Genomic DNA, 12,299 nt, shown 5'->3' with positions numbered 1-12,299 from the left:
ATACTCGCTGAAGGCTTCGTTAGACAGTTTCGAGACCAGATACTTGACTTTGGCAACGTCGGTCAGATTTGGGACACTAATATCCACGAGATAGTCAAATCTCTTCAGCCATTGTTCCAGTTTGTCGCCATCGTGTTCATCAGGCTCGAAGCTTGGAATGTCAAGGCAAGCTATTGTGGATGTGGGTGCTGATGTCAAAGTTGACGGACCGGAGGTTCCTGTTTTCTGGAGTAGAAGGTCGATGATCCTTTGGTTCTGCTTCTGGGCCGCTACTTGCTGCTGCATAAACGCGTTCAACACGTCTCCCAGAGCGGACGAGGAGTCGGAGGATCCGCTTTCCTGCTTTGGCATGTTGTCGGAATCAGTATCGCGACTTTACCCGGAAAACCGTAACGCGACTATATCCGAAGACCGTAAAACGACATCCCACTTCTGACACCACTGTTGTAACGGCTCATGGGGAGAGAGAGAACGCAAGAGGTAACAACCAAAACAACTTTATTAAGATAAGACCGCCATCTGACCGAATGCCCTTTTTCATTGTTAAACTTTGGTATATATGTACAACTTAAAAAAACATGTGACAAGTTAAAAAACGATAACATATTAGTAGGTTATTTTTTTCCATTATTGGAGGAGTTCCAACAGTGAGCAACACGAAAGTCTTTCCTTCTAGCAAACGCAGCGGGGGTCTCGGACTCTCGTGGGTCAGTACTGGGGAAACGCCGAACCAGGGCGGCACTCAACCAATCACAAGAGAGGGGAGGATGGGTCGGGTAAGCTTTTTTGAAAAAAAAATTCAACGGTCCGCCGACATCTTTACAGTCCCTTTAAGGATTAAATTTCAGCATTTCCTTTTTTGTGAGATTATTAAGAGTACGGAGTTTTTGGCAACATTGTCCTAGTGACCCTTCTTATAAATTTAGTCAAAGAATGAAATTCTTCTTTTCGAAGCTTTTCCGAATTCATGGACCACTGAGATAGGATAGTCTCTTATTTATTTAAATTGATCTCGGTTAATAAAAAGTATGGCCAGGTCTGATAACCTTTCCTCCCCCATTGTAGTACGTAATCGTGTTTCAATTCTATTCAGGGAACTGAATCTTCTTTCTTAAACTGTATTGGCTACGGGAATACACAAAACAACAATATAATATTTTACTAGATCCCGAAAGCCATCTTTCATTGGCAATAAATACTCGTAACTGGGAGCTCTCACATGAGTGGATTTCATAATAGCGGTCCTCATAACAGCAGTTCCCTAAATAGCGGTTTCCCGAAATGACAGTTTACCCGTTACAACAATTACCGATACAGCGGTTCTCGTAAACGCAGCGTAACGTTACAGCAGTTCTTTAAAGAGCAGAAAAACATGCGAAAAACGGTAGTTGTTTATTATGGTGTAAGCTGGCCCAGCTGGGTTATATGAACTCAAATAGAACTAGTTTAGATATGGATAATTTGGTTAGGTTAAAGTTGATTATTTTAAACTAAATAGTATTAAGTCAGATTCAGATTAGGTTGGGTTTTTACGTTTTGTTTCGTTTGGTTAGACTTTGGTTAGTAATATTTTGGAAATAGTGTAACAATGTTACGCCTTTTCCAAAGTATTGTTGTTTATCTTCATTGACTTACTCCCCAAATAATAATATGCCTTTCCCAAAAAATTACTGTTTACTGTTTACAATTATCTACTTTCGAAATAAAATAAGCTTTCTCGAATTATTTTTCTATCCTGGTATGAGACATGTAAACTGATACAGCCTGAAGAATTGTACAATATTTAAGTGTACTTCAAAAAAATTCAAAAACACGATTGGTTAGGTCACATTACTGATTAAATGATAGCAGAAAAAAGGTAGTTTTTGAAACCAACGAATATAACTGTATTGTTAAGAAATGCTCGAAACTCAACACCACCACCGCTATTTCTAAAACAGCAGTTTTGAACAACGCCGCCGATATTTGGAATTGCGATTGGTATTTCGAGAACTGCTCTACCAGGAACTGCTCATACAAGGTACACCCAAAAAATGTTACTCTCGTATAATCTTGGGTGTTCTTGATACTAGTTAAAAGAGTTGGAAAATTTTATTCCTCTCCGCGACGCATGCCGCCAACCGTTTTTAGGTAGGGAGGGGAATTTGCGACTCGTGTCCTCTTTAGTTTCTATGCAAGAGAGGTGTAACCTGGGGGTCAACGTCAACACTTTAGAATATAAAGAAAACGGGTTTTGAAAATGCTCTCTTGTACATTACAAAAGCATAGTGTAGCGAATATGTCAAACAGGTGTGTAATGTTGTGTTAGATTTTTACAGATAGAAATATAAACTGTGAAAGAACATAAAGTAATTAAACGCTGTTAAAGTAAGGAATAAAATTTTATTTGAAGGCCTCTATAGGCACGTTTTTAAAAATTTGGAGGCCCTTCAAGTAGGCCAAAATTTTCCAACGTAGGCACGTGCCTACTGCTGGCGGCGCGACTGACCAACGATTTTGTGGTTTCCTAAAACGGTACTGTGCCGTTCCCGGTTAACATGGTTACCGCTACCCCCTCACGTCAAGAGAGCGTACATTCTCGCGCATGCGTTCAAGCCTCTTGAGCTAGTTTATACTTTTGAACGATGCCTACGTTAATCAAGGCCTGTGCGCGGTAGTTTAGAAGGGGGCGACTTTTAAGAAACAAGACTTATTATTTTCTCTCTATTTTACCGCGAGATGGCATTGATAGCTTTACCGAAACGCCCGCGCGAAAATGAATATTTCATACTCCAAGCCCGAGAAAATGAGAATTTCAAATTCGAGCTAACAGCGCTCTCAGGTGAGAGAATTCGGCAACTTAGATTGCCAAACGAAAAATAAAAATAGGTGCCGCGCACAGGCCTTGATTAACGTAGACAACGCTTTTGAACATTCCTAGTTTCCAACAACGATCAAGTGACGCGAGCCTATACCAACCGAAGTTGCGCGCCACTGTATGCAGTATCCGCCTCGTTTTTTTACCTCCCCCTCTTATACATCCTCCAGGACCAAACAGCCTCAGATGGGTACTTAAGAGGTTAATCTGCTTATGTGCTAGTACCGATCACTTGTTTAATTAGCTTACAGACAAATCTTAAATTTTCTAATGAAATATCTTAGTAAAATATCACCTGGGTTTCGTAGAAATAGCCATCTGGAAACCTTGGTCTAATTGATCTATCTAAAAACAAAATTAAAATAGTATCAGATGCCAGAAGGTATCGTGTTTCTTTGATGAATTGACTATAAAGTAATTTCGGTAGAGAAGGGGAGTGAGCTGTTTTGAGTCTGCGCACAGCGCCCCATTTAGCGCAAACAGAAACTAGTGTAACTCATTGATAGATGAAGCTTTGAAGCTATTTTAATCCAAAAGTAGTGCAAATCATTTGGATAGAAAATGTATATTGTAGTTTTGCATTCATCGCTTAAGAATTATATTTATTTCAACATCTTCACTGCTTGGAAGAAATATCAGATGAAGCTCAAGCTTGAGCTTACTAAATGGAATGAGCCCGAGCTCAAGGTGAGCCTTAAGTACTATCAATATTGACCCCGCGAAAGATATTAGAGTGAGCTTGAGCTCGAGCTGAGCCCATCAAAGTTACGTGAATGAACCTGAGCCCGAGGTGAGCTCATTTATAAAAACTAACTCAGCTTGAGCTCACATTGAGCTCTAACGAAACATTGCTTCAATTTTGAGCTTAAGGTGAGCTCGTTGTGAAATTCTATAAAGTAATGTGAGCTGAGCTGAGCCCAAGCAATGGTGGACAGGTATGGGTATGAGCTTTCATGGGAGGTAAGGTGTTTTTTTTCTTTCGGTTTTACTGGTTCAAATCTCTTGATATTTTAGTGAGAGGTATATTGAAGGGTTTCTAATTATTATTATTTGAGATGTGAGTCGGTAATTTACCGTCCGTAAATTACCGGGAATTTACCAAATACCGCGTAACGTACCAATATATATCTTACCGTAATTTTAGAATGGTAATTTACCGGTAAATTACATAATTACCGCGGTAATAAGCCTATTAAAACACAAAATACCATAAATTACGGTAATTTTTGTAATTCCAAAATTTTAATCGGTAATTTACCCGGTAAATTACCATTTTTAAAAATTACGGTAATTTCACATCTCTAATTATTATAATAGGTTGTGCGCATCCGCATACAAAATTTTAATGTTTTTTCAACATACGTCTCATAAAAATTTCAAAACCAGTATTTTTAGAATTATATGGCCAAAAAACGTTGTTCCTCTCATAGACATGTTAAAAGCAACTGGCTTCAATTTTCGACATGATACGCGTTTTGAGGCCAATAGAGCTATCCCAGAAGCTTAGTGTGACCCCACCCATGTTATTTACCAGTAGAACAAAAGCGGTACCAAACTTGCCAAGCCCGTGACGTTTTACCTAGGCACTGACGTCAAAACTGAGATAGCTCTATTGGTTGGGTTTCTATAGCGCGAACGGCCCGCGTCCGCGAGTCGCGTGGTCCAGGAGGCTAGGCAAACAATCACTCTCAGGAGTTTGTTAATGAAGTTGTAAAATAAAATGATGGCTATCTCCGAAGGCATTAAAGCAAGGCTTGGCTGTGGTTTAGGCTAGTGTCATGGATAAAGAATACGCGTCAGGAAATTTGTTTTCACGCTATAGGATAGGCAACTCCCTATCTCGAACGACAACTTATTCTGTATATATTCTGTTACAACATCGGTTGTCAGCACGCGTAAAGCTAGGTCTCTATGCAACTTAGCTTTTGCGTGCTGACAAGAGACAAAAAACTTCAGGATCTTCAGGATTTAAAAATATCCGCCAGTTTTTAGCTCGAGTGCAAGGACCTCTGGGCCTTAAGTTTCAAATACGTGTAGGCATTTTCACACGTATTTGAAACTAAGGCCTAAAGGTCCGTGCACTCGAGCTAAAAAAATGGCGGATATTTTAAATCCTGAAGATCCTGAAGCTCTTCGTTTCTTGACAGCACGCACAAAGCTAGGTTACATAGAGACCTAGGTTTGCGCGTGCTGACAACCGATGTTGTAACAGAGTATATACAGAATAAGCTGTCGTTCGAGATAGGGAATTGCCTATCCTATAGGGTGAAAACAAATTTCCTCACGCGCATTCTTTATCCATGCTAGTGTCATGTAGCAGTGTACTATGCGCGGAGATGGCTGACATATTTCTCAATAATTCTTCTTAACCTCTTCAACCTGAATGTTTTCAACTATAGAATCAATACTCACTCACCAATCATTCTACTCGTTAGGACTTCCCTTTCTGAAGGACCAAGTTCCCTTCTAAGGTGATTTGTAGGTATTCTCCCGGCTGCCGCTGCTTTTTGTCTAAAATCAACCTAATATGAGAAGAGATTTTTGAAATAAAATCCGATATGTTTCATAATGTAAGGGATAACTTTAGGGCTTAAAAGGGACGGTGAAGTGGAAAAAAAGTGATTTTTTATCGATTCTTCTGCTAATTATAAGTCTATTCTGCATAGTCAAACATCCAGGAAATACAGTCTCCAAATGATTTTAAAATTCAAATTAGGTTGAGATTTTATGGATAATTTGAAATAAGGCCCTACGACCAATCGCGTAACGCCCTGCCTTCCTGTTAACAAAATTTCCGTTGCACGCTCTACATCTCGCGCCACCATTATTACATCGCGAGCAACTGTTATCAAATCTTGCGATAAATTTCATTTGGCATGGAGCGTGTCACGAGAATTTTGTTAACAGGAAGGCAGGGCGTTACGCGATTGGTCGGAGGTCCTTATTTCAAATTATACATAAAATATCAACCAAATATGAATTTTAAAATCATTCGGAGTCTGAATTTCCTGAATGTTTCACTGCGCAGACTGGTCTTATAATTAGTAGAAGAATCAATAAAAAAACACTTGATTTTGCACTTCACCCTCCATTTGAAGTACCTTTGTATACAGGGTGTTCCAAAAAGGGTGGTAGAACCATGGATTAACTAACACTAAGGGATTGCTCGTTCCCCAAAGTATGCATGTTCCAAACGCCCCCTAGCATCAGCTACTATCCCTAATAGGAAGTCATAAGAAAACTGTACCAAATATCACGTGTCCTTTGACGTCAAAATCAATTGTAGAATATATGTTCATAATTGCTGAAATAATGTTATCAGTACTGCAAAACCTAAATTTGTACTACTTTTTAAGCATGAGTTATGTTCTTAATTATAAGAAGTCTCAAAAATTATAATCCCGCCTAAATTGAGCGCCGACATCTTTAAAATCAGCCAAAACGATTTATTATGCCTAGATATGGCGCTATATCTAGATCCGTTTTGGTCCAATAAATTTGGAGAGTGAAGAGGGGAATCAAGGAGTAATTCGGAACATGTAGCTGGTGGTAGCAGGAGTTCATAATAACCTCCCTTCGGGGGGGGGGAGTATGAAACTGGCCATAGAGATAATGGTAAAAATCGCGAACAAGATTCTGTCGTTGCGCATAGAAAGGATTAGCCTGTTTATGGACATACAACCTGACAGTATATCGTAGTGGTATCTATGCTCCTTGGTTTTCGTTCCAAAACTTCCGTTGGCTGGGACCTCCGTCGAAAAGAAAAATGGCGATATGGTGGACGTAGAAACACGTTGCAATTCTTATATTAAAGATACTGGGAATAAATTTGTCCAAACCGTTTTAATTTAACCACGGAATTCTCACTCACACATATCACAACGAAACATCATTGACGATCGTTTAAATGTTTTGTAGAAAACTAGAAACCCCGACTAAAAGCCAACTTCTTAGCCAAGGCTTAATTTACACCGTTCCGACAGAAGCAGACGTGAGCCATTTTCGCTCCCAAAAAGCACAAGATGAAAATAGTGCTGAGCCGGAAGTGTGTAAGTTAATGCGCGTGGGCACTAAAAAATGGGATAACTATTTCTTTGGGAGTTAAGCGGTGTATGAATCCGCTGAGCTTTACGGCGAAACTTTGTTCTTACGGGCTTTTTAACCAGTTTCGAACTTCGGGCTATTATGAACTCCTGGTGGTAGCAATACATGGGAAACGCGGTTAGTGAACAATCCCTAGCGTTAGTTAATCCAAGGTAGAACATATGTACAGTGGGTTTTATGGGCTATTTGGAGTTAAAAATTATCCATTACATTCTGACTCTTAAAAGTTATGATTAGAATATTTTACGGCTGACACCTTAGCTAAATTTCATAAAAAATGTTCTACTCAAAATCGTCTATAGAACACACTGTATTTCGGTCCTACCACACTTTTTGGAACACCCTGTATATTAACGTTAATTAGGGGAGTGGTCATCTAATTATATAATAAGAATCTACATTTAAGCGAAGCCTGCGGGATTAATAGAGGTCCATGCAGAAGAAAATGTTAGGTTACATTATATTACCGTTAATGGCATAAATGAAGAAGAAGTAGGCTTTGTCTTGCTAACTGCCGTGGCCATAACCGCCGTGTCTCCCGCTTGAATAACGGCACTGCCATCAGCGAACTTTGCCAATTTTCCGGTACTAACAATAAAAGATTTCCTACAAAAAGAAATTTAATGGAAAATTATGATAGACAGCTCTTTAGTTCACATTGTACAGGCATAAACCTGTAAAAGGTAATGTGGAAATGAGATGCAAGTAACTTGACACATAGGTCAGTTGCTTTAAATTTTTTAATTTCTAGAGTTAGTAACTTTCATAAGTTTCTAATTAGGTCAGGTTACCTTTAACTATCAGAAATTCTTGAAAGGGTTGCATAAACTTAAAACTTAACTCACTCATTTGATAAATTAATTTTCAATTCTCCTAGTTTTGCCATAGAATAGCTAGAAACTTTACGACACAAAATATAGCGTGGTAACAATTTCGTACATTTAGAAATTGTATTACTAAAGTTTAAACGCGCTGTATTTGCCATATTTTTGACTTTTATAGTAAATATTATCATGAACGTTGTTTCAAGTTCTTAGAAGAAATTGTAGCTGACGACACATTCTGTTTGAGAAACAGTCTGGGACCACTGGGAAAATTTAGGAAATAAGATTCGAATACAAGAATAAATGCCAGGGTGGGAAATAAGTGTTTTTTAAACTGGACACTAGGCTAGCGAAGAGCGAACCCCATGGCCTGGAATAAATAAGCTGGTCCATGACCATTTGTCTGGGCGCTTCGTCTGCTAAACTAAAGAAGTAGATAATTAAAGGGTACGTTCAGTAACGAAAATCTCAAAGAAATCGCTGTTTTCTTGATGTTTGGTTGATGGGCTCGAGACGTCACAGTGACGTAAATGGTTGTTGAACGGAAAAGTCACATTTTTAAGTTAGCGCTGTTTTCGAAAATGGGGTTGGGGAAACGTCTTACTGGCCCTCAAAACGTTACGAAGCGCAAATGGTTCTTGCCCACTATTATAGCGTTTTCCTTTGGGTCCTTGTGGAGCGCTTCCATGGAGGAATAAAAATAGGAGATCCTATTCTTCAAAAACAGTCTTTAACGAAGCTGGAAACTACTACTACCATTTTTATTTCTCCTTGGCTGCGCTCCGCGAGGACCCAAAGGAAAACGCTATTAATGAGCTCGCAAATAATGAAATTGTTTAAGAAAATTATGTCCATTTGAATGGTAGAAGTAGTTTTGTAAAGAAAACTAATACAATTACTGTTGGAATAGCATCATTGGAATTTAATTTTTAAATCCCGTGCCAACAACAGTCAAGCGCTACGTCACGCCATCAAAAAAACCATATCGATTAGATGGTTTTTCTGATGAGCAAGCGCTGAGCATCATGACGTCAAAACCGGAAACGCGAAAAAGCGTACAGTAGTGAAAATCTGGCATCGCTTAGTAAGCGCTGTCATCAAAGAGGGTTACTGAACGCACCCAAAATATTTGAATTAATAAGTGGTCTCGTGGGCCACTGACTCTCCCCCCTCCCGATTTAATTTTTAAACTGGGACAGGTTTAAACTGTTCATTAGCAGCTACTTTCAAAATTTCAAATGCGGATGAAAAAAAAAAAGACCTGAATTACAAAACTAAACTATGCTTAGCTCAAAATATTTCCCTGTAACCACCACATATAGGCTCGCCTCGGTGATTGCCAGCGAATTATTTTTGCGAAATAAATATTATTAAATTGAATAATGATAATTTCAGGTAAAAAAAATGTTACCTAATTTTCAGTAATATATTTGCTTGTTTCTGTACCTGCTCTTTAAATCTGAACAGTGTGTGTCGTCTGCTCTGTCTTCTAAAAAGAGATTTTTGCGAGCGCGGGAAAGTAGCAAGTCCGCGTTTTGCAACACTATTTTACCCCGAAATTATTTTTGCCGAACTTTTGCCGAATTACCCCAAATTCTAAAATAGTAGAAATCTCCCATGCGTCGTCTGCTAAAATATCCTAAATGACTTCTGGCTTCGCCTTCGGCTTTTCGGGGTAAATTAGTGACCGTTTCGGCACTTTTCGGCACAAAAGAGTGGGGTAAAATATAAAATACGGCCCCCACACTAATAGTCGCAATTAAATCAAGCAAAAATTCAAATCCATTTCAGAAACTAAATAAGCCTAACTAAACTACCCTCTCTCGCCCCAACGACTATTAAAATAATAAATTTTTCGGCAAAGATCAAAAACTCAACTAAACATTGACATTAATGTGAACTGTTTATTGAATCTCAGTTTATAAGCTAAATCTACTCTGCCGAACCACAATCCAACGTTAATTTCAACTTAATTAAGTATAATCAGAAGTATATAATACTTCTCTTCGAGAGAAGTGTACCACAAAGCGGGGTAAGTGTAACGTCGTTCTTTCCAACATCAGAGCATTTGGAGCAAGGTTACTAAACCAAATCACATACGCGATAAATAGTTCCCTCATCATTACTCTATTACGCTTAATTATTTGCCATGGCACGCTTGTCAATTTTTTTCCCATATCAAGATGAGGTTTATGGGTTGATTGCTGAGGATTTAGTACCAAACAGTTATAGATATGACCCCACGGTGCGATGCCCATCTATAGTTTGATGAGCAGGAAAGCAAACAAAAAGGGTGAGCCTGGAAAGAATGACGTTACATAACTAAAGTATTAAGAGGATACAGAGTGTCATCCTTCTTCTATCATCCCCTTCTGCTAGTATGTAATAATTTTAGACGAAATCGGAGCTACTTCGCACTTAAAATTTAAATAAAAAATTATCAAAAAGGCATCATTTCAAAGTACGCTAAATCATGTGACAAACTATCACGAATGGGCCACTGATTTTGGAGCAGGTTACGCTTGTCAGCATGAAATGCCCTTGCCAGAAGAAGACAGAGACAAACCATGGCTTCAAGTTAATTCTCGGGCTTACAAAGCATTAGAAGAAATTGTGCTTAACAAGTATTTGGAAAGGAACTTGCAGTACTATGTAAGGTTCAGGTAAATCATGCATATTTATTAGCTGTTGCTAACATTTGCTTGTACAATCAAATGAATTATTATTAAAGGCACACTGGGTTTCTAGAATCCTTTCACAACCAAATTTTGGGTTATGTATCAAAACGTAACAGCTACACGTAAGTGAAAGTTTTAATTAAAAAAATCTCTACACCTGCAAAAACCTAGACACTCCGTGTTTTTCTCTAAAATCTATTTACAATGGACAGTTGGCCCAGTTATCGTGTCCGTATATTATTAGCTGCTATAGATTACAACGAACATGCAAATAGACCACAAGTTGTAAGTTCTCCCTACTAAGAGTGTAGACGAAAAACGCCAATATGTCTAGGGCAAGTCGATCAACACTACTTTCTTTACAATGATATTTAACATTTGCGTATTAATACGCCAGAGCTTTCCCCGTTATTATAGTGAAATTTTATTGAAATATCTATCACACGATCGTTACTTAAAGGGGCTGACCGGACCGTGGGACAAACGACGATCTTCCTCATAGAGCTTAGCATAGCGGGTGGGTAAAAAAGGAGAGGGGGTCGGTCAGCCCCTTTAAAGCATTAATGGGCTATTTCCCCAAGTTTGGCGGGCCCTATTGATTATGGAATTTCCTCGTGAACTTGTAAAGTACAAAAGGTTTAAAATAATTAGACAAGACATACTTATGTACTGTACATACGCTTAACCTGAAATTCGACCTTTCTTGGCCGCAAAAAAAGTAATTAACAACATAAAATTTATAAACAGAAAATCCTTCTAATTGCACTACTAATTGCGTGTTTCCTGACTTACACTGAAACTGTCCCGCAAAGAAGGCGACCTTTTCAAACTTCGAGGAGGCGTCCAGCGCAACCACCCCGACGTCCTGGTCGTCCTAGCCGCCCAGGAGCTGGAAGCGCTGGTGGTCAAGGTGGTAGCACATTCAGACAACGAACACTATATATTGGACTCGCAGGAACACCCACCAATACCAGCCTTACAGCTGTTGCCAATGGCAGATAACCTCCCCCCCCCCTCTTCCCATGAACAAATGGCCTTACAAATCAATTACCGAACAAATCTTGTAAAACTAATGAACGACTTGTAAATAATTAATTAATTATTAACGATTATAACCACCCATTAATTTTTAGTATAACAGTTCCTTACTCTTTAATAAATTTGCTCTTGGTTTCACAAGGGAAAAATAGAAGCGACACTAGGAATTTTAGCTACCCAGATGAAACTAAACTACCGCGCTGTGGGCGGTACTTTAGTCAAATATCGACGTCAGTAAAGGAATAGATATGAGTCCCTCCCACATCCCTAAGTGTCATCATCACGGCACCACACAAGCATTTCCTGTTGCTTCTACGTTCAATAAACGCAAATAGCAATTAATTTAATTAAAGGGATCATACTACTTGATTTACTGATTTCATATATATATATATATATATATATATATATATATATATATATATATATATAGTTATGGTTTTACAATTTGGAAAAAGAATTCCGTAAACGAAACGGTGACATTCTTTTTGGGTGTTAAAGTTCTGTATAACTTGACACAGACGTTTACTGCAGTTTTAACCCTTTTAAGTTTGTTTGCTATCGTATATATAAAACTCTTTTTCTATTGACAAACCAATAAAACGTCGAGTATAAAGAGTAAACAAAAGAACAAACACGCTGCACTTGACAAAACGTGCAAAAGCTTAAAGTTCTTGATACTAACTTGGGCGCAGACGAAACGTTTAAGAGAAACCGCCAATATGCCAAAGGTAAGTCGTTAAATTTTTTTTTACAAATATTCTTAAAACTTGGAACCACTCGATGAAAACTACTTTC

General features: G+C 38.5%; 1 protein-coding gene and 1 long non-coding RNA gene across 9 annotated transcripts in view; one reads left to right on the top strand and one right to left on the bottom strand.

Moving 5' to 3' along the window:
• The window catches only part of PNPase (polyribonucleotide nucleotidyltransferase 1), a 34,976-nt gene extending 26,919 nt beyond the window's left edge, over positions 1-8,057 (bottom strand). Inside the window, exons 1-4 of one of the 2 annotated variants that reach the window (XM_089860685.1) lie at positions 7,807-8,057; positions 7,429-7,567; positions 5,274-5,379; positions 3,153-3,202 (exon numbers count right to left, since the gene is read on the bottom strand). In XM_089860685.1, the coding sequence (XP_089716811.1) occupies positions 3,153-3,202; positions 5,274-5,379; positions 7,429-7,567; positions 7,807-7,976 (465 nt within the window). In that variant the 5' untranslated portion in view covers positions 7,977-8,057. Of the gene's footprint in view, positions 1-3,152; positions 3,203-5,273; positions 5,380-7,428; positions 7,568-7,752 lie in introns of both variants that reach the window. The other variant, XM_089860686.1, reaches the window with a different exon arrangement.
• A 1,279-nt stretch (positions 8,058-9,336) lies between these two features.
• LOC149712102 (uncharacterized) lies at positions 9,337-11,865 on the top strand. 7 transcript variants are annotated; one of them, XR_016377767.1, is made up of 5 exons: positions 9,337-9,505; positions 9,577-10,163; positions 10,234-10,448; positions 10,517-10,585; positions 10,676-11,865. It is a non-coding gene; the product is annotated as an uncharacterized LOC149712102 (long non-coding RNA). The 7 variants fall into 7 exon arrangements; XR_016377766.1 differs by having other exon boundaries at positions 9,337-9,817; positions 9,969-10,163; XR_016377765.1 differs by having other exon boundaries at positions 9,337-10,163; positions 10,676-10,798; positions 10,881-11,865.
• Positions 11,866-12,299: the final 434 nt, after the last annotated feature.

The sequence above is a fragment of the Phalangium opilio genome, unplaced genomic scaffold (genome assembly GCF_054372755.1).
Source record: "Phalangium opilio isolate 3A_F unplaced genomic scaffold, DU_Popi_V2 ptg000011l_1, whole genome shotgun sequence".
NCBI lineage: Eukaryota > Metazoa > Arthropoda > Arachnida > Opiliones > Phalangiidae > Phalangium > Phalangium opilio.
The sequence above is the reverse complement of the archived record's forward strand: the minus strand, read 5'-3'. Positions and strand labels throughout refer to the sequence as shown.